The following is a 21,457-nucleotide window of genomic DNA, read 5'->3' on the forward strand; positions in this document are numbered from 1 at the left end:
ACCGCAAGGTCCCATAGTTGTAGCGCCTCGCGACACAGGGTCGAGGAGCGCGCCCCGCCTTGTCTGTTGATGTAAAACATCGTGGCGGTGTTGTCCGTAAGGACTTGTATCACCCGCCCCCTGAGAAAGCGGAGAAAAACCTTGCAAGCGAGAAGGACTGCTCGGAGTTCCCGAATGTTTATATGGAGCAGTCTGTCTTGCAGTGACCACTGACCTTGAGTACGCAGGTTGTGGGTAATGTGAGCCCCCCACCCGATATCGGAGGCGTCTGTGATCAATGTTACAGAGGGGACCAGGTCTGCGAATGGGACTCCTTCCATTACTTGTCTCTGGTCTGTCCACCAGTTCAGTGACGCTAGGACCTGGGGTGGGACGGTGACTACCCTGCCCAGAGAGTGTCTGGCTGGGGCATATACTGACGCTAACCAGCCTTGCAGAGGCCTGAGTCTGAGGCGAGCCAGCCTGACCACGTATGTGCATGCCGCCATGTGCCCCAACAGCTGCAGGCAGCGCCTGGCTGTTGTTGTGGGAAATGTCTGTAGCTCGAGTATGATGGCAGTCATGGCTTGGAAACGAGGTAGTGGAAGGAAGGCCCTGGCCTGTACTGCGTCCAGAGTGGCCCCAATAAATTCTATGCGCTGTACTGGGGTCAGTGTGGATTTCTGCTCGTTTATGAGCAGCCCCAGTCTGTTGCATGTCGCGCACGTTAGGGCTAAACTGTTTGTTACATGTAGTCTGGATCTTCTCCGAAGTAACCAATCGTCCAGGTAGGGGAAGATCTGGACCCCTTTGCGCCTCAGGTAAGCCGCCACCACCGCTATACACTTGGTGAAGACCCTGGGCGCTGAAGAAAGGCCAAAGGGGAGGGCTGTAAACTGGTAGTGGCCACCAGCTACCATGAACCGTAGGAAGCGTCTGTGGCCAGGGAGGATAGACATGTGGAAATATGCGTCTTTCAAGTCAAGAGCGGCATACCAATCTCCAGGATCCAATGTGGGAATGATGGAGGCTAGGGAGACCATGTGGAACTTGAGCCGCCTGATGAACCTGTTGAGGCGGCGGAGGTCCAGAATGGGCCGGAGGCCCCCTTTGCCTTGGGAATAAGGAAATACCGGGAATAAAACCCCCTGCCCCTTTCCATAGGTGGGACTTCCTCTACTGCCCCTAGGCGGAGCAGGGAGCGGACCTCCTGAAGGAGGAGTTGCTCGTGAGAGGGGTCCCTGAAGAGGGACGGGGTAGGGGGAGAGTCCGGTGGGAAGGCCGAGAGCTGTAAGGCGTAACCCCTCCGCACCACACTTAACACCCAGCGGTCTGAGGTTATGCTTTGCCACTCTCGGAGGAAGGGGTGAAGTCTGTCTTTGAAGGGTAGGGTGTGATCCTGGTCGACCCCTGGGGTCATTAGAATGGCAGAGGTGCCGCTCCCGAGCGTCCCATCAAAAAGGGCGCTTGCCATTCTTGCGCGGCCCGGATTGGGAGCCCTTGGCAGGCCCGGAGCGGTTCCGGCGGTTGTTCTGCCGGAAACGGTCCCCGGTTCTTCTAGGTTGGGTCTGGCGGGGGGGCAGCCTAGGAGCGGGCTGTTGCTGTTGTTGCCTCTGGGGCTGCTGTCTGCCCTGGCGCCTTGTTGCCTGCGGCACGTAAAGCCCTAAGGATCGCAGAGTGGCGCGAGAGTCTTTTAGGGCGTGCAGTTTATCATCTGTCTTGGCGGAGAACAGGCCTGTGCCCTCGAAGGGCAGATCTTGAATGGCCTGCTGCGCCTCAGTGGAGAGGCCAGATGAGTGTAGCCAGGATGACCGGCGCATAACTATGCCGGACGCCATGGCCCTACCCGCCGCGTCGGTCGCGTCACTGGCAGACTGGATTGTAGCGCCCCCTACCATTGACCCTTCCTGGAGGACGGTGGTGAAGTCCTGTGCTAGATCTGGAGGAAGGGCCGACGTAAATCTCTGGAGTGAAGCCCAGAGATTCAAATTATAGCGCCCCAAGAGTGCTTGGTGGTTCGCTATACGGAGCTGAAGGGCCGTGGTCGAGTACACCTTCCTCCCAAAAAGGTCTAATTTCTTATAGTCTTTATTTTTGGGAGTACTAGCCTGGGCACCTTGGCGCTCCCTCTGATTAACAGCGTCCACCACTAAGGTGCCCGGGGCTGGGTGGTTGTACAGGTACTCGAATCCCTGCTGCGGTACATAGTACTTTCGCTCCGCGGTCTTAGAGGTTGGAGCTACCGAAGCAGGGGTCTCCCATATGGGCTTGACCAGTTTGAGTACCCGGTCGTGTACAGGGAGTGCCACCCTAGAGGGGCCCGCAGAGGCTGGGATACCAAATATAGGGTCCTCCTCCTCCGAGAGCTCCCTGAGGTCTATTTTAAGGTTCTCCGCCAGTCGCTTAAGGAGCTCTTGATGTGCCTTAAAATCAGGCAAAGGGGTCCTCCGGTCCCTAGATGTTGTATCAGGGGGAGAGGAGGAGGAAGACTGTAACAATGGGCCTGTAGAGGGCCCTTCCAGAGGATCAGACTCGTAGTCCGACGAATGATCCCCTTCTTGGGGGCGCTCCTCCTGCTGTGCCCCCTGTGATGGGGGGGGTGGTTGAGGTTTGGAGGAGGAGGGGAGTGACCCTGTGCCGTGAATTGTCTGCGGCGGCCAGGGTCCCCAATAAGGCCACTGCCAGGGGCCTTGCCCCCACGCCGGTACCGGCCCCGGTGCCGGGTAGGCGGGCCCAGATGGATGAGCCGGGCTCGGAGATCTCCGACTCCTCTTGCGGTGCCCTTTAACCGGAGAAGGGCTACGGGATCCAGGAGAGCGGTGGTGGCGCTTGGAGCGTCGGGGAGACGAGCTGGACGAGGAGGAGTACCTCCGCGACTTATGACGGCGCTTGGTGGCGTGAACCCTAGGGCTTCTTGAGCGCCGTTTCCCCGTGGACAGGTGCGGTACCGTAGAGGTGTCCGGTGCCGAGGCGTCCGGTACCGAAGCTCGCTTAGGAGTACGGGAGCGAGATGTAGATCGCTCCCGGTGCCGATGGCTGAGCGCCGGGCTGCGAGAGCGGGCCCGCGTAGCTTGATGGTACCGGCTTTCCCTCGGTACCGAGCTCCCCGAACGCCTTTGATGTTCCGCGTCCTGTCTCGGTGCCGCACGCCGCGCTGGAGAGGGAGCTGGCGACCTCGATCTGGTTCGGCGCCGTGTGGTTTCTCTCGGTACCGGGGATCGAGAGGTGTGGTGGGGGCGAGATGTATGCCCTGACGCCCTCGCGTGTACCGGGCTGGCAGAGCGCCGGTACCGCTCTTGAGCCCTCGGTGCCCCTGAAGTAGGAGCGTCGTGGCGGGATGGGCTCGGGGTCTGGGTGCGCGAGCGAGCCCGGCGTGGAGGAGTGTCCCGTTGCCTCTCAGGACGTGATGCCGGGGATCGAGACCGGTGCCGTGGATGGGGCGCCGGGATCCGCACCGGACTGCGTTCCGATGATCGGGAACGATCTGTAGCGTGTCTCGGCACCGGAGCCGGTGAAGAGCGGTGCCGAGAGCCCGAAGACGAACGGGAGCGGTGCCGTGGCTCCGACGTCCGGGTCTTTCCCCGCCTTGCTGAGCGGCGCCGGGGCTCCGAAGGTCTCACATCGGATGCGGAGCTTTCCTGGGAACCTCCGGAACAGCTACGGTGCCGTTCTTTGGAGGAGCTCGACGACTCGCGGTCGGAGCTGGGGGGGGAGGATGTTGCTCTCCCTCTCCCCGACCGTCTGGGGGGAGACACCGAGTCCTGTCTCGACCTCCCACCGGAGTAGCCCAGCGCGGGCTTACCCCGAGACGCTATCCCCGATGCCCTCGGCCGAGGGGGGGACGGAGGCGTAGGTAGGGCCATGAGGGCTCGTGCCGCTGTGAACGCCTCCGGCGTCGACGGCCCTTGTAGAGGCGCTCCCCCACCCCTCGGGGTCGGGGGAGGCTCTCTACGAGGAGATGTCGGTGCCGGGACAGCTTCAACGGCACGTGGCTGGGGCCTCTCCTGTATCACCCCCTGCTGTACCGGTCGCAGGGGGAGTCCATGGGTGCGGCCGCTGGCCGTTTCTTTTCTTCGGTGCCGGCTTAGACGGTACCGATGGTGTTGCTGTCGGTACCGGTGGTGCGCTCCAGATCGACGAGACGCTCGGTGCCGTGGGTGATCTGGACGGCTCGGAGTCGGGACGAAGTGCCGTCTCCATCAAGATTGCCCGGAGACGAGCGTCTCTGTCTTTTTGGGTGCGCGGCTTGAAAGCCTTACATATGCGGCACTTGTCCTTGCGGTGTTGTTCTCCGAGGCACCGAAGGCAGCGGTCATGGGGGTCGCTGACGGAGAACACCTTACCGCAAGCCGCACAAGGTTTAAACCCGGTGGAGCCAGGCATGGCTCCTAAGGGAGCCCCTTAGGGGCTAACTATATACACTATCTTATACTACACTAACTATATACTATAAAAACAATAAAGAACTTATGTACAATACTAAAGTAGGTTGCTACTTGCTGATAAAGGCAAGGGGCAGATGTTCCACTGACCGTCACGGGCGGAAAGAAGGAACTGGGGACCCGCGCGGTCGGTGGCACCCTATATACCGCGCTATACGCGCGCCACTCCAGGGGGCGCCGAGACCGACCGCTGGGTTGCTAGGGCAGAAAAGTTTTCCGCAGGCTCGTGCACGGGGCGCGCACTCACCTACATGGAATGCATATGAGCAACTCTCGAAGAGAGAACTCCCAGTTGAGGAGATGTCTGAAGGGGGGGTGGACCAAAGGTGGACATTTTAACCTCATCAGGACCAGCCAGGGTAGCTTTGACTCTTATAAAGACTATTCATCAGACCACGAAGGCACTGTGACAGACCCCAGCCTCAATTTCCCCGACTACCAAAAAAGTGGAGCAGAAATACTTTGTCCCATCTAAAGACTACTAGTACCTCTACACCCACCACCCTCTGGGGTCTTTGGTTGTCACAGCAGCAAATGAGAGGTAGAAGCAGGGTAACCAAGGCCCTATAGCTAAGGCAAAGGAAAAGAAAAGACGGACCAGTTCATCAGAAAGGTATATTTGCCGGGGGCCTCCAACTCCACGTGGCAAACCAGAAGGCGGTGTTGAGTAGGTACTCTTTCAACACAGAGTCCATCCCTCCCAATTCCAAGAAGGAATTCACTGCCCTGGTGGAGGAGGGCAAGGCAACTGCGAAGTCATCACTTCAAAGGGAGCTCAATGTGGCAGATGAAGCAGCCCACTCCATGGCTGTGAGAGTAGTGATGTGCCACGCCTCTTGGCTGTAGGCCTTCCTCATGAGGTCCAACAGACTATTCAGGACTTTCCTTTCAGGGGTCAGTCCTTTTTTTCCAATCAGACTGACTCAAAGCTGCATAGTCTCAAGGACTCCCAGACTACCCTTAAGTCCCTGGGCCTGCACACTCCAGCACCCCAAAGGAGGCATTTCAAGCCTCAAACACTGCCTCATTTTTATCAGCCACATCAAAGGCAAGACTTTGGCCGCAGGAGAGGCAGGAACTACAGGAAGAGACCTTCTCAGGCTTCTTCCGGTCATGGGGCAGCCCAGTCAAAACAACTCCCAAGGCCAAAACATAACTTTTGAGGGTGCACCCAAGGACAGCGTACCAACCCAAACCCTGGATCCTCTACATCTTTTATTTTCAAACTGCTTATCCCACTTCTACTGTGCATGGGCCCAGATCATGTCAGATTGCTGGGTGCTACACATGGTAGAACTGGGATACTCTATCCAATTCAGCTCCCTACCCTACCTTCAGCTCCCTACCACCTTCATCACCACCACCCTCCCTATACTTCTTCAGGGACCCTTCTCACAAGTGATTTCTGATTCAAGAAATGCAAGTGCTCCTAAGGACAGGAGCCATGGAAGAGGTTCCTTAGGAGCTAAGGGGAAAGGGATTCTATTCCTGGTATTTCCTAATCAAAAGCCACGGGCAGTTTCAGGCCCATTCTGGATTTGCGAAACCTCAACAGATTCGTGAAGAAGTTGAGGTTCCACATGGTCTCCTTTGCATTGATTATTCCCTCCCTGGACCAGGGGATTGGTATGCCACCCTCAAACTGAAGGACACGTACTTCCATCTGTCTATTACCCAAGAAACAGAAGGTTCCTCCACTTCGTAGTCAATGGGTCTCACTTTCAATTCACAGTACTTCCATTGTTCAGTTTCCCAGCAGCTCCCAGAGTGTTCACAAAGTGCATGATAGTTGTGGCTGCATTCCTCAGAAAGCAGAAGATATAGCTCTATCCATACCTGGACAATTGGTTAATCAAAGGCCGCTTCAGGGAGCAGGTAGAAGTGGACATAAAATTCATAAACTCGACCTTTGCCAGATTAGGCCTCTTGATCAATGTGCAGAAGTCAACTCTGACTCCTACCCAGAGGATAGAATTTATAGGGGCAGTCATAGATTTGAACCAGGCCAGGGCATACCTCCCGGACTCACGATTCAGGGTTATATGCTCCATCATAGAGGAATGGAAATGGCACCCCATTACCACGGCCAGAAGCTGCCTGAAATGGTTGGGCCACCTAGTGGCATGCACTTACATAGTCCAACATGCCAGACTGCATCTGAGGCCCCTATAACAAGGCTGGCCTTGTTCTACCGCCCATCCCAGGATTACATTGACAGAGTAGTTTCAATCCTTTCATCCATGTTGGAAATGCTCCACTGGTGGCTAGACCTGCAATTAGTCTGTGCAGGAGTCCCCTTCATTTCTCCATCTCCCATCTTGACCTTGGTTACCGATGCTTTGGAGACAGGTGCGGGGGGGGAGGGGGGGGGCTCATGTAGGATGCCTCAGGACTAAAGGGCTTTGGTCTCAGGAAGATCTATCTACCCACATCAACATGAGAGAGCTGAGATTGGTATGCCTTACCTCTCAAGCCTTCAGTACGTACCTGGAAGGCAAATGCATTTTGGTAAAAACAGACAATACAACAGCGATGTTCTATATAAACAGATAGGATAGAGCTCGCTCCTCTCCCCTGTGCCAGGAAGCCCTCGACCTGTGGCACTTTTGCATAGCTCAGGTGATTCATCTGGAAGCATCTTATTTGCCGGGGTCTCAGAGTGTGCTGGCAGACTACCTCAGCAGGTTGATATCCACCCAGGAGTGGTCCCCCCATCCAGATGTGGTGAACGACATCTTCCAGAGGTGGGTGACTCCCCATATAGACTTCTTTGCAATGAAATGCATTCTGTTCTGCTCATTCCAAAACCGCAGTTCGGGGTCCATTGTGGATGCATTCCTCATCCCATGGACAGGGTGCCTGTTCTACGTGTTCCCTCTGATATCCAGGGTTCACAAGATCCTTCTGAAGGTCAGGAGGAATAATCTTGGTAGCTCTGGCTTGGCCATGTCAGCACTGATATACCATGCTTCTCGAACTCTTAGTGGGGACTCCCAACAGCCTTCCTTTAGTACCAGACTTGATCACTCAAGATCACATCTGCCTTCGACACCCAAACATGCAATCCCTCCACCTCACAGCATGAAAGCTCCATGGCTAAACCCACAAGAGATAGAATGTTCAGAGCAGGTCAGAGAGATCCTCCTGGGTAGCACTCCACTAGGGCTACCTACCTGGCCAAATGGAAAAGATTTTCCATATTTGGGGGGAATTGGGCAGGAGAATTCTAGGTTTGGCAGGGGTGCCCCCAGTCAGTAAAATGGCTGAGCAAGCTCCGCTGCTGGGGACAGGCTGTTTGCTCCTGCTGGCAGCTTCATTCTCCATCCTGGTGAAGGATGGATGGTTGGGGAGGGTACCATGTGCAGCCTGCAATGGAAGGGGGATGGCTCCTAGCACGGACAGTAGAGATGGAGGGGGAAAAGGAGATAGGTCAGTGCCCTGGGGAGAGGGGACCCATGACCCCCCACTGCAAAACAGCACACCCACACCCTGCTGCTGGCAACTGAGATGGAGGGGACAGCTCAGTGCATGGGGAGGTCCCCAGCACTCCCCACTGCAAAATAGTAACCCCCCACCTGCCACTGCCTGCAAGCCAGATGCCGAGGAAGGGAAGAGGATACCTTCTGGCTGTGTCTCTGATGTTCCCCCAACTCCTACTACCCCCTCCCCAAAAAATCCCTCTCTTCCAGACCTCCTGGAGCTGCAATGAAAGTCCAAAGTTGGGGGTGGAATGGAAAGATGCAGTTTGTGGGGTCAGCGCCCCTACTTGACCCCCCCAGTCTTTGCCCCTGGGTGTGACATCACAATGTCACAAATGTTGCTCTTATTTGGCGGCTATGTTGCTGTTACTGAGTATTCCCAAGGGAACTGTTGCTCGTAAATGGCAGTTGCTCTTACAAGGTGTTGCTGCAAACAAGCATTTACAGTATTCCAGCAGTTTGACAACCATTTAACCCCATTCTACCCAACATGGTGGAAAATCACCTCCGACAAGTGGGTGTTGGAGATCATCAGCAATGGGTATTCAATCCTGTTCCTCTCCCTCCTGCCTACCTGCCCCCCACCACTGTCCCTCTTCAGGCACCCTTCTCACGAGTACCTTCTGTGAGAAGAAATAAATCAACTCCTATGATTGAGTGCCATAGACCAGTCCCATTTCGACACAGAGGGAAAGGATTTGATTCCAAATACTTCATAATCTAAAAGAAATATGGCAAGTGGAAACTGATTCTAGATTTGAGAAACCTCAACAAGTTTGTCAAACTACAATGGTTCAATATGGTCATGTTATCAATAGTAATCCCAGCCATGGAACAGAGGGACTGGTTCTCAGCCCTCAATCTCCAAGACACATATTTCCACATCACCATACTCCCTTCTCACAGAAGATTTCTCAGATTTGTCCTGGGATCAGCACATTATCAGTACAAGGTGCCTTCAGCCTTTCCACAGTACCCAGAATATTATCCAAAGTCCTAGCGCACCTCCACAAACAGGAAATTATAATATTCCCATGCCAAGATGACTCTCTAATCAAAGATCCTTCTTGAGCCGATGCGCTCACAGCCATACAAAGGACGATGAACCTTTTCTCAAAAGAAACACACTAAAATTTACATTGACATTGGTACAACTGGAATTTATTGGGGCCCAACTTGGCTTAGTAGAGGCCAAAGTCTTCCTACCAACCAACAGATTTACCATGATAGTCTAATTACCACCGAACAAACCATAGGTCTTGGCCAGAATTTTTTACAATTGCTCAATCATATGCCAGCAACCGCATTCATTGTAAAACACGCCAGATTACATATGCATTGCCGCCAGGGCTGGCTCCAAACAGTCTACATACCACACAGACACAGTTTCAACAAGTCTCTCTCAATACCACTCAAAATCAAGGCCTCATTAGACTGGTGGACGAAACCTCACAATGCCAATGTAGCCAAACTGGATTATCACTACGCAAAAGGATAAATGTACACAAATCAGACATATAAAATAATAACATCCATAAACCAGTGGGAGAACACTTTAATTTCCCAGGGCACACTGTCACTGACCTGAAAGTCGCCGTACTTCTCCAAAAAAACTCCAAAAACAGACTTCAAAGAGAAACTGCTAAGTTACAATTGATCTGCAAACTTGACACATTCAAACTGAGTTTAAACAGAGATTTGGAATGGCTCTCTCATTACAAGAGGGAATTGCTTTGCTCACCCATTCTCACCTCCTACTCAATGACTGTCATTAGCCCTCAAGGTACCCGGCTTTCATCCACCTCCCCCATTGTTCTCTATGCACTTGTATATCTCTGTTTCCTATTTACTGTATCATTCTACCTCTGCATCTGACGAAGTGAGCTGAGTCTCACGAAAGCTTATGCCTGCAAAAATTAAATTTGTTAGTCTTTAAAGTGCCACAGAACTCTCGTTGTCATCACAAGACTGATGATCATTCAGTATTTACCCACCCGATAACAAAAAGACTCCTCAAGAGCCTTCAAAACTTATACCCAGAAGTCCGAGTCTCACCCCTCGTTAAGATCTCAGCCTAGACTTACACTGCCTTACCAGCTCTCCATTTGAACCTATGATGACCTGGTACTACGTACACCTATCCATGAAGACACCCTTTCTCCTAGCCATCACATCTGATCGACAAGTGGGGAAATAGGGGCCCCCATGGTGTACGTAATTTTCTTTCACGATAAGATCACGTTATGACCACACACAAAGTTACTATCCAAAGTACCATCATTGTTTCATCTGAATCAACCTATTCATCTTCCATCCTTCTTTCCCAAACCACATGAAAATATGCAAGAAGGTACATTGCACATCTTAGATGATAGAAGGGAGATGGCTTTCTATCTCAAAAGTATTAAACTGTTCAAAAAGTTGCCGTGATTATTCCTATCTGTTGCAGAAAGACCAAAAGGATCTGCCATATCCAAACAGAGTCTCTCAGAATGGATTTCTGAGTGCATTCATCTCTGCTACTGGCAACATAATCTACAACCCTCACTGGGAACTTGAACACATTCTACTCAATTGCTTTCCATTTCATTAGCTTTCCTGAACAATGTGCCGATTACAGACATTCATAAAGCCACCACCTGGGCATCAATGGACACATTCATACAACATTCAGCATCAGATACTATACTAGGACAGACTGTCCTATCGTCTTTAACAAAGCCAATTCCGAAGCCCCACCCTATAAACTCTACAGTCACCTAAAGTGGAGCATCCATAGGAACACTACTAGAAGAATAAGAGAAGGTTACTCACCCTGTGCAGAACCCTGAGGTTCTTCGAAATGTGTATCCATATGGTTGCTCCACTACCCACCTTTCTCCTCTCTGCTTCAGAATTCCAACATGGACTCTGTGGTAGAGAAGGAACTGAGAGCGATTGGACTGCACAGCGCTATATAGCCACCACTCATGGCACGAGACAGGGAGGAGCACATGTGTGGCCCAAAGGGCACTGCTGCTGAAGATCTCTGATTCTACATGCAGGGACATAAGAGCACCTATAGTGGAGCACCCAAAGGGACACACATCTTGAAGAACCTCAGTTACTACACAGGGTGAGTAACCTTCTCATACCTTCCCTGGACGCACCTAACAGGCAATAGTTCTCCTCTCACAAGCACTGAGGCTATGTAAACACTATCACTTACTGCAGTATAACTTAGGTCGCTCAGGGGTGTGAATAAGTCACCCCCTGAGTGCCATTAATTACACTGATCTAAACATTGGTGTGGACAGCACTATGTCAGCAGGAAAGCTTCTCCCACCAATGTAGCTACCGCTGCTCATGGGGGTTGAAGTACTTAAGTCGATGGGAGAGCTTTTGCCCCTTAGCTTAGAGCAGTGTTTCTCAACCTGGGGGTTGTGACAGTTTTAGAGGGGTCGCAAGTGCAGAGCTGGTATTGGGGGTGGCAAGAAAGGCAATTGCCTGGAGCCACAGGGGCGCCATGAAACTAAGTTACATGCCTCAGCCCTGTGGGGGTGGGACTCAGGCTTCAGGGGTACAGTAGTTTGGAAAGGTTAAGAACCACAGGCTTAGAGCATCTGCGATAGCAGTGCAGCAGCAGTGCAGCTGCACTGCTATAAGCTCTGTAGTGTAGCCATAGCCTGAGTCTAACAAAGAAATCTTTATTAAGGGAAAAAGAAAAACAGCACTAATCTGGAAAAACACAATAGTTTAATAGATTTTCAGGGCAGAAGGGACCGCTGTGATCATCTAGTCCAACCCCTATATAACACAGGCCATAGAACTTAATCAAAATAATTCAAATAAATAACAATAACTCAACAATATATTTATACGAAGTACAACACCCTTCCCTTTGGTATCTTTGGTAGTAATCCTCCACTTCAGTTCTCCCATCTGCAAATGTGAACATACAATGAACCAACCCAGCACTTTTCCTCCACTCATGGTTTGATTTCAATGGTTAGTGGAATCTGAGAGTGAACACAAGTCCAAATCCAACCTGTTGGGGGAGGTCAGAGAAGGTTGCTGTCTCTCTTCTGTGAAGAGACACTTTGCTTCAACCTCTGTGTTATTGCCTCTTATTTCACCACTGTCTCTAGCTATGTAGCCATCTGTCTTTTACTACACTACCATCTCTACACTGATGTGGTCTAGTTCTGAGGTTCCACCAACTAACCAAGCTATAGCTGTCACAACTCTAGAAGGGCTAAATGGGGGAACCTTGCTGGCATCATATCTTACCACAATGCTAAGTTTGTTTCTTCAGGATCCACCACCTAACCCAGCTATAGTCATTTCAGCTCTAAGGGTGCCAGGTTGGGCAAGTTCTTACTAATTTCTTGCTAAAATCCTTACTGCACTATGGAGATGCACAACCATAGTGGTAGGTAGGTAGGTAGTGTGGGCATGCAAGTGCATGTGTATGCAACACCTTTCTCATCCTTTTCTTTCTAAGCACCACTAACACCTTTCTCATCCTCTTCTGTCAAATCACCAGTACCCAGTATTGCAAAACTAAGATTCTTCTTCGAGTGCTTGCTCATGGCCATTCCGTTATAGGTGTGTGCACGCCTCTGTGCACAGTTACCCGTAACTTTTTGCCCCTTAGCAGATCCCGTAGGGCCGGCTCTGGTGCCCCCTGGAGCCCCGCGCACATGCCGTGGTATATGTGGCGCTGCCAGCCCTACACCCCCTCAGTTCCTTCTTTCCGCACATGACAGTTGCTGTAACTAGCCTTGCTCTCAGCAAGTACTGTTCCCCTTTGAACTTGTTTGTTATTCTAAGTTAGTTTTAATTAGTTAAGTAGTTGTTAAGTGTTTTTAAGAGTAGTTAGAGATGAGGCAAGTCCCTGCGGGGAGTTGGAGTGGCCGGGCTATGTCCCGGTTGCCGGGATTCAAGCTGTGTGCCTCTTGCGGGAAGGCCTTCCTGCTCAGCAGCCCCCACAACTGCTGCCTTAAGTGCTTGGGGGAAGCACACAGAAAAGAGAAGGGTAAGATCTGCAGGGCTTTTAAACTGAGGACTCAAAAGGACCGAGAAATCTGGTTGAAAGCCCTGTTGCTGGAGGCAGCGCTCCGCTGGAACCAGCCTCGACTCGGCACCACTCAACATCGCAAGCACCGAAGAGGAAGAAGCAGCTTGCGGCGCATGGACACTCCCCTGTGCCATCGGTGTGGGCAGGGTTGAGTACGGAACTGCACCGGACCCGGACCGTCAAGTCTTCTCCGGTGTCTGCATCTATCGTCAGGGAGCCTCCCCCAACTCCTGGGAGTGGGAGAGTGCCGCTGCCAACGCTGTCAATACCGGAGGCTTTTCAGGTGGCAAGAGTCTTGTTGGCCTTGCCAACGTCACCTCCGCCCCCCCCTCCCTGCCGAGGGAGAAGGAGCCGGTGTCACGGGGGAAACCCGCATTGGGTCTCCCAGAATGGCGGTGGAGATCCCCGGTACAGGGAAGAAGATCTCCTGCCAGATGGTCTGAGGGTAGAACAGAGCCACTCTCCCAACAGTCGCTCCAGGTCGGCGTCGTCGAACTGACTTGCTCCGGCACATCGTGGAGGAAGGAACCACGGTAGCTAGGGCAGTGCTCCAGACGTCCTGTGACGCTGCTGATTTGGTGGGAAGGGCCATAGCCTCCACCATCTGTATGAGAAGGTGCTCGTGGCTGCAATCCTTGGGCCTGTCCCAGGAGGTGCAGCAGTCTATTCAGGACCTCCCCTTTGATGGGTCGGCCCTATTCTCTGACCAGACCAATGCGAAGCTGCACGGTCTGAAGGACTCCAGGGCCACGTTTCACTCCCTGGGCGTGTACATGCCCCAATTTTCCAGGCGTAAGTCACGGCCCCAGGCGCAACAGCAGCCAAGGCCTCTGCCCAGGCCTTTTCAACCCTATAGGAATAGGGATAGGGAGTTTAGAAGGAGAAATCAGCCCCCCAGCTCATCCTCAGCTCCCCAGCAGGGGCCTCTCAGGAGGTTGGACAACCAGAGGAGATGATTTTGATGGTGCGCCCAAGGGTAGCGCCCCGACTGCTCTCCTGGATCCACCCTGGCCCTTCCTCTTCAGGGATCCCTCTCACAAGCAACTCCTCTTGCAGGAGTTGGACACCCTCCTCAACATAGGAGCGGTGGAAATGGTCCCTCAAGGCAGAATGGGGAAGGGGTTCTATTCGAGGTACTTCCTCATCCCCAAGGCGAAGGGAGGGTCTGAGACCCATATTAGACCTGCGTCATCTAAACAAATATGTCAAATGACTCAGGTTTCACATGGTGTCCCTAGTTAATAATCCCTTCCCTGGATCCAGGAGACTGGTATGCCACCCTCGACCTCAAGGACGCATACTTCCATGTATCTATCCTCCCCATTCACAGGCATTTTCTCCGTTTCATGGTGGCTGGCTCCCACTACCAGTTTACAGCCCTACCCTCTGGCCTATCTTCAGCTCCAAGGGTGTTCACCAAGTGCATGGCAGTAGTGGCTGCCCACCTGAGATGAAAGGGTGTGCAAATTTTTCCTTACCTAGATGATTGGCTGATCAGGGCAGGTCCAGGTCCCAAGTGCAGGAGAACGTGACCCTCACTTGCTCCACGTGCTGGGACTTCTCACAAATGAGCAGAACTAACCCCAGTGAAATGCATAGAATTCATTGGGGCCACCCTGGACGCTTCCCAGACCAGAGCCTTCCTGCCTCAGCCACGTTTCGAGGTGATGGTCTCTATCATCTCCTCGCTGCACTGATGCCCCACAACAACAGCCAGGCACTGCCTACAGCTGTTAGGCCACATGGCGGCCTGCACGTACATAGTGAGACTAGCTCACCTGCAGCTCAGACTGCTTCAGGCATGGTTGGCCTCGATATATGTGCCAAGCAGACACCCATTGGACCAGGTGGTCACAGTTCCCCTGCCCGTCTTAGCCTCCCTAAACTGATGGAGGACTCCCAGGGCAGTGATGAAGGGCATTCTCTTCAGGGAACTGGTCCCATCAGTCACCCTAATTTCCGATGCAGTGGAAGTAGAATGGGGAGCCCACATCAGCGCCAACCTAGGCACTCAGGGGCTCTGGTTAGGGGAGGAGAGGTGCCTGCACATCAATGTGAAGGAGCTGGGGGCCATTTGCCTAGTGTGCAAGGTGTTCCTCCGATTCCTGACAGGCAGAGTGGTGCAGTTGCTGATGGACAACACTGCAGCCATGTTTTACATAAACAGGCAGGGGGGAACATGCTCCTCGGTCCTCTGAGAGGAAGCTATCCATCTGTGGGACTTTGCCATGAGGCACGATTTCCACTTGACTGCCTCTCACCTCCCGGGAGAGCAGAACGATGAGGCGGATTGCCTCAGCAGGTCATTTATACCCCGCCATGACTGGTCATTGCGCCCAGAGGTGGTGGCTATGACCTTCGAGAAGTGGGGCATTCCCCAACTGGACCTATTCGCGTTGGCCTGGAACGTAAAGTGTCCGAGATTTTGCTCACTCCGGGGTTGTGAGACTGGGTCGATTTCTGACGCGTTACTTATCGACTGGACAGGGGCCCTCATGTATGTGTTCCCGATCATTCCGCTCCTACCCAAGGTCCTGCTGAAAATAAAGAGGGACAGGGTGAACATTATACTTATCGCTCTGGCCTGGCCGAGACAACATGGGTTCAGCATGCTGCTGGACCTTTCGATCGCCCCACCCCTGGAGCTCCTGAGGCAACATAACCTTCTATCCCAGGACCACGGTCGCCTGTTGCACCCAGACCTGGACTCTCTGCATCTCACAGCCTGGAGGCTCTGTGGCTGATGGAGGGAGAGAGAGCCTGCTTGGTGCAGGTCCAGCAACTCTTGCTTGGCAGCAGGAAGCCTTCTACACAGGTCATGTATCGGGCTAAGTGGAGGCGGTTCACCTGTTTGGCAGAGTCCCGGGGTATTCCGCCCAGCCTCTCACCTATACAGGCGATCCTGGAGTATCTGCTCCAGCTAAAGCTCCAGGGTCTGGCACTGGCCTTGTTGAAGGTTCACCTGGTGGCCATTTTGGCCTCTCATCAGCCGCTAGAGGGGAGATCGCTGTTCTTCCATCCCATGTCGGTCAGGTTCCTCAAGGAGGTAGAGAGTCTTTATCCACAGGTCCATGACCCGGTGCCTCTCTGGGATCTCAAGCTGGTCCTCTCGAGACTCATGGGGCCCCCCCTTTGAACCCATAGCTTCATATCCCTGCTCATGCTCTCATGGAAGGTAGCCTTCCTGGTGGGCATTACCTCAGCCAGGAGGGTCTCCGAGATTAGGGCCTTGACCTCAGAGCCCCCTTATACAGTATTCTATAAGGACAAGTTTCAGCTGAGGCCACATCTGGCCTTCCTATCCAATGTGGTTTCCTAATTTCATTGTGATCAAGATATTTTTCTCCCTGTGTTTTTTCCCAAACCTCATGGTTCGGAGGAAGAGAGGAGATGGCATTCGCTGAATGTGAGACAAGCCTTGGCATTCTACACTGAGTGCACAAAGCCATTCCGGAAATCGACACAGCTCTTCGTCGCAGTGGCCGACCAAATGAAAGGCTCACCTGTCTCCACCCATCATGCATCAAGTTCTGCTATGCAGCACACTGAACCAGAGTGCAAGCCTCATCTATAGCCTTCCTGGAGAGAGTGCCCCTGCAGGAGATCTGCAAAGCTGCCACCTGGTCGTTGGTGCATACCTTCACGTCCCACTGCGCCATCGTCCAGCAGGCAAGAGAGGACACGGGATTCAGCAGAGCGCTGCTGATGGCAGTTCACCGGTAACTCCGACCCATCTCCAAAGGTATTGCTTGTTAGTCACCTATAGTGGAATGGACATGAGCAAGCACTCGAAGAAGAAAACAAGGTTACTTACCAGTAACTGATATTCTTCGAGATGTGTTGCTCATGTCCATTCCACAACCCATCCCCCGTCCCCGCTGCCGGAGTTGGCAGAAAGAAGGGACCGAGGGGGCGTAGGGCCGGCAGCACCTCATATATGCGTGGGGCTCCAGTGGGTGCCGGAGCCAGCCCTACAGGATCTGCTAAGGGGAAAAAAGTTCTGGGTAACTGTGCACGGAGGCGTGCACATACCTATAGTGGAATGGACATGAGCAACACATCTCAAAGAACATCAGTTACTGGTAAGTAACCTTGATTTTTGGTAGGGGGTGGCTTCTCACACAGGGCATATTAAATAAATTTCTTTTGCCCTTGTGTCACACAAGAAGCAACGCCTTACTCTGGGTGTTCCCTAAACCTCTGACTGTCAGCAGCTGGGACTGGATGACAGGGGATGTGTTGCTCGGTAATTGCCCAGTTCTGTTCATTTGCTCTGAAGCGTCTGGCTCTGACCACTGTCAGAAGACAGGATACTGAGCTTAATGGACCATTGGTCTGACCCAATATGGCCATTCTAATGATCCACTGTTCTTATAATATTTCATCACTCCTATACCCGAAACTGAAATTAATTTTAAATAGAAGTGTTCACGGTGTGATAGTGGGTAATAAATATGCAGAAAAGGGCTGTCTCATTCTGCTGTATCTTCCTCTGGTTCATCAATAGTTGATGGCAGAGAGCGTTTTCCCTTTAAAGCTGCAGACCACAGGCTTACACGGAGTATACAGAAGGGAAAAAAGTCACTATGATATGCAGTTGTAATGACTGGGGATTGGCTTACTTTTTCTACCTCTATCTTTAATATAAGCTACACAGAAGGTAGATATGGACTATCATCAGGCTGTGTCATACGAAGGTTTTGTGGGGAGGTTGGTGGCAGCCAGTTCACCCCACTCATTCAGCAGGATACTGAATGAATTGCCCAGGCCACTGTTTGAGCTCCAACAAAAGTCAGCTCCCCATCATTCTGAAAAAACACGATCTCCTCTGAAGAATGCCTTCCCCTTCTCCTTTTCTCCACCTCCACAGGCTCTCTGGCTTACAGTATCAGGTAGAGAAAAGAGATCTTTCCTTATTCCCTCCACTATGCTTTGCTCCCCATCAGGAAGGTGAGATGCCTTTATAATTGAAATAATTTGTTTGAAAAAAAAAATGTACCAGTGAAAATAAGAACAAGATTACAATTCTTTTTCCTGTTTGCAACCCTGAGGGAATAAATTAGTTAAGAAAATATCGGAGCCTTTATATTATTCATTTTCTTTAAAACAGGCTATTTTTTAAAGGACATAGGCAGGAAGAGTTGTGTTCAGTATCACCCTTTGTAACTATGGCTGAGGGCATAACATTGGGTCTGTTATCATCAAGCAGAACTAGCTAATGATACAGGTGTAAAAGTGTATAATGGTTTGACCTGAAAGGTGCTGAGTGCTCTCACATGACTTGGTCCTATCTAGGTAATCATAGAAAGAAGCAAAATACATACATATTTTATTGCAATTGGTTTTGACTTGGATTTTTAATGATTAGATGGAAATCATTGCTTCAAACCAAACCTAATTATTGTTTCTGTTTAATTCTTCTTGTTTAAGTTTGTAAATAGTGCCAAATATCAAAAGTGGGAACATCCTGATCTCTTTTACAAACAGAACTCCATGAATCCCATCTAGCTGACACTTCAAATGAAGCAATGATTCAGCTAACATGGTCCCTTTCTGCCACCTTGTGGCATAGCAGTATTTGCAAAGTTCCTGTACAGTATAATTTGTTCAGTGTATGTTAGATGTTGACTTTATTATTTTTAGCTATTTCTGAGTGTTTTCTGCAGATTAATTTCAGGTGTCTTCCAGACATGGCTATTGGTGGTAATTCTCAAATGTTAAGCTGTTTTCCGTGTGCACATAAATATATTGAGTGAAATCCTGGACCCATTTAAGTCAATGGCAAAAATTAAGTGGGATTAGGATTTCACCAACTGTGTTTAGAATATTTTGGTATATATCAAGTGGAAATAAAGTGAAAATAAAGATTATAAAAATGCATTTTCAAATATGAATATTTTTAGCAGAACGACTTATGGTCTCATTGAAAACTACACCTTAGAAACTTAAATTCAAATGTTTGTACATAAAGCACCATATAGTATGAGCTCAAGTTCTTTCTACACTGTCATACAGGATACTCTGTTGGTTTTGAAACTGCTACCCACTGTTTCAAGTCTGCATAAAGAAATAGGAAACTACCATCCTTTATAAGGTTCCTCACATCACTATCACTGAGTTTTATAAATTCAAAGTTTTTAAAAATTATTTTACAAGATAAAGAAACATTTTAAGAATGTGCTACAGCCAGATTTCCTCCATTTGCTTTCAGACTGGAATCACCAACTCGAACTTTGAGCATGGATGCACCTAAAGGGATTTATATTAAAGCACAAGCTGGCAATATTGAAGCTCTCTCTCAAATGGATATCAAATTGCATAGCAGTGATGGCATGGTGAGTATGACAAATCATATTTTTATTATTGTGGTTTATATTGATGCTGTCTGATATTGCCATCAATGTCATTAAGTCCTTTTAAAGTGACAGTATTATAATTGTTCAGGTTTTAGCAAATATGCTGATAGTTCCACACATACGCTTTAGCATAAAAAATTCCTGCTTTTGGTAACCCCAGTGTATTTTGTGCAAGGCCTGATCTGGTAGGCGTGCTACCTGATTGGGCTCCACAGCAAGGGAGGCCAGGGAATGCCTAATTTGAGAATACCACTGGGGCTTAGGTGGGAACTAGGGCACTGAGCAGTTTGGTGATGTCAGGATTTGGTTTTGCACATGCCCACTGGCAAAAACTTAGGCACCTGGGGAACAGGCTTTGGAGGCAGCTGAGGGGGAGTTTTGAGGATCCCAGTGGTGACTGAATATTGTATTTAGGTGCCTAACATGGCAGGTAGATGCCTAAATCCCTTTGTGGATCTTGCCCCTCTAGGAACCTAAATCCTATTGACTTTCAATGAGATCTAAGGAACAGATTTTTAAAGGTATTTAGGTGCCTAAATATGCACCTTTGTGAGATTTTCCAAAGCACTTAGGCTTGGATTAACCAAGGTACTTTTAGCCACCCAGAAAATCACAGGAACAACACTGTGATCCACAAAGCCTGCATTAGGTGCTTATGCTCCACCAGCCATGAATGAGGAGAGACTGGCATCTTAGATAGCAATTCACAAAAGCCAGTATCCCAAGTGGGGAGTTGCCTAAGATAGCCAATGGGAGATGCTGACAAGAGGTGTCTAAGCTCTGCCCCTCATGGATATAAACAACTCACTGCAGCCTGGACTTAGGCACCTATCTTTGCTAATGATTCTTAGCTATGAACCCTCATTTCAAGTTAGGCACCTAAGGCATTTTTTTGTGCTGACAGGGAGAAGGTGCTGTCTCATAACTTTTAGTCCCAGTGGTTAGGGTACTCACGTGAGATGCAGGAGACTCCCAGGTGAAGTCCATCTCCATATGAGGAGAAGGGATTTGAACGCACATTGCCAACTTCCATGTGAGAAGCCAAACCACTGAGCTATGGAATAGCCTAACATGGACCTCCCTCAGTCTCTCCTGTTGAAGCTGTTGCACTGTGGAGAACTAAAGAGTTCTTCTTCAAGTAGCATCCCTATGGGCGCTCCACTCTTGCTGTGCCTGCACCCCATGTGCCTCAGATTGGAGATTTTAGGTAGCAATGTTTGTTCAGCCCATGCATATGCATCCTGAAGCCTTGTGTCTTGCACTGTTCCTTTTCAACCGCCTCGGCCTGAAACGGAGGAGCCTCAGCAGCATCTAAATTGAGTTTACGTCAACTGTATTTTTCTCTCATTCTTACCGGTTGGTTAGTATTAATTCTGGAGTTTTCTTTGTGTTAGTTAGTTGTAGTAATTTTATAATTAAAAAAAAAAATTAAAAATATTTTACTTTTAGGAAAAGGACTATTGTCCCTTCACCTATTTTTTTGTTTGTTTGTTTGTTTCTCCCCCGCGAGGGAACATAAACCCGGGGTTTAAATGCTGCCTTTCATGCTGAGAGGTTATCCTGGTCAGAGAAAGACACTCCGGTGTGTCTAGTGCTTTGGGGATTCACATGATCCCCAAAAGTGTAATTTGTGTCTGCAATTAAAATCTAGGACCAGAAAGAACCAGGAACTTAAACTATGCCTCCTCATAATGGAGAACTCACTTCAACCAGGTTATGACCCCGGCCAGGGGACACCCTCCCCAATACAATAGTCGACCGCTTCAACCTCCTCAGCACTGCACTCCCCTAGAGCAATGAAGAGGAAATCTCTGGAATCCTTTTAAAAAGACTCTAGAAAGTGATCTTTAAGTCCTCTGGGTAGAGAATCTACCTCAAAGAGAGTCTCTGATTCAGACACTCGCTTTGGCACCTACCAATCTCCAACTTAGTTCCCAAGAGACTGCAGGTTCATCAGGTACTGTGACCACCAGTAAGCTTAAGGAACCTAAGGGTTCCGACTCTGGAAGATTGGTATTGTCTGGTGTTCAGAGCAGCAGAGAAAAGACAACCAGCTCTTCCAAATTGGTATCAACAGAGTCTACTAGGACCTTGGTACCCAGCTTGTCAGCTCCGCAAAAGACCAAACCAACACCTACTGGC

At 50.4% G+C, this 21,457-nt stretch overlaps 1 protein-coding gene across 4 annotated transcripts in view; it reads left to right on the top strand.

Moving 5' to 3' along the window:
* Nucleotides 1–21,457, top strand: part of SGCG (sarcoglycan gamma) — a 150,469-nt gene that overhangs the window by 121,099 nt on the left and 7,913 nt on the right. For all 4 annotated transcript variants that reach the window (XM_067562868.1, XM_067562869.1, XM_067562870.1 and 1 more), the window contains exon 7: nt 19,171–19,294. In XM_067562868.1, coding sequence (XP_067418969.1) covers nt 19,171–19,294 — 124 coding nt within the window. The remainder of the gene's footprint in view (nt 1–19,170; nt 19,295–21,457) is intronic.

The sequence above is a fragment of the Emydura macquarii genome, unplaced genomic scaffold (assembly GCF_026122565.2).
Source record: "Emydura macquarii macquarii isolate MOO-44397 ecotype Brisbane River unplaced genomic scaffold, CSIRO-AGI_Emac_v2 contig_2473, whole genome shotgun sequence".
Lineage (NCBI taxonomy): Eukaryota > Metazoa > Chordata > Testudines > Chelidae > Emydura > Emydura macquarii.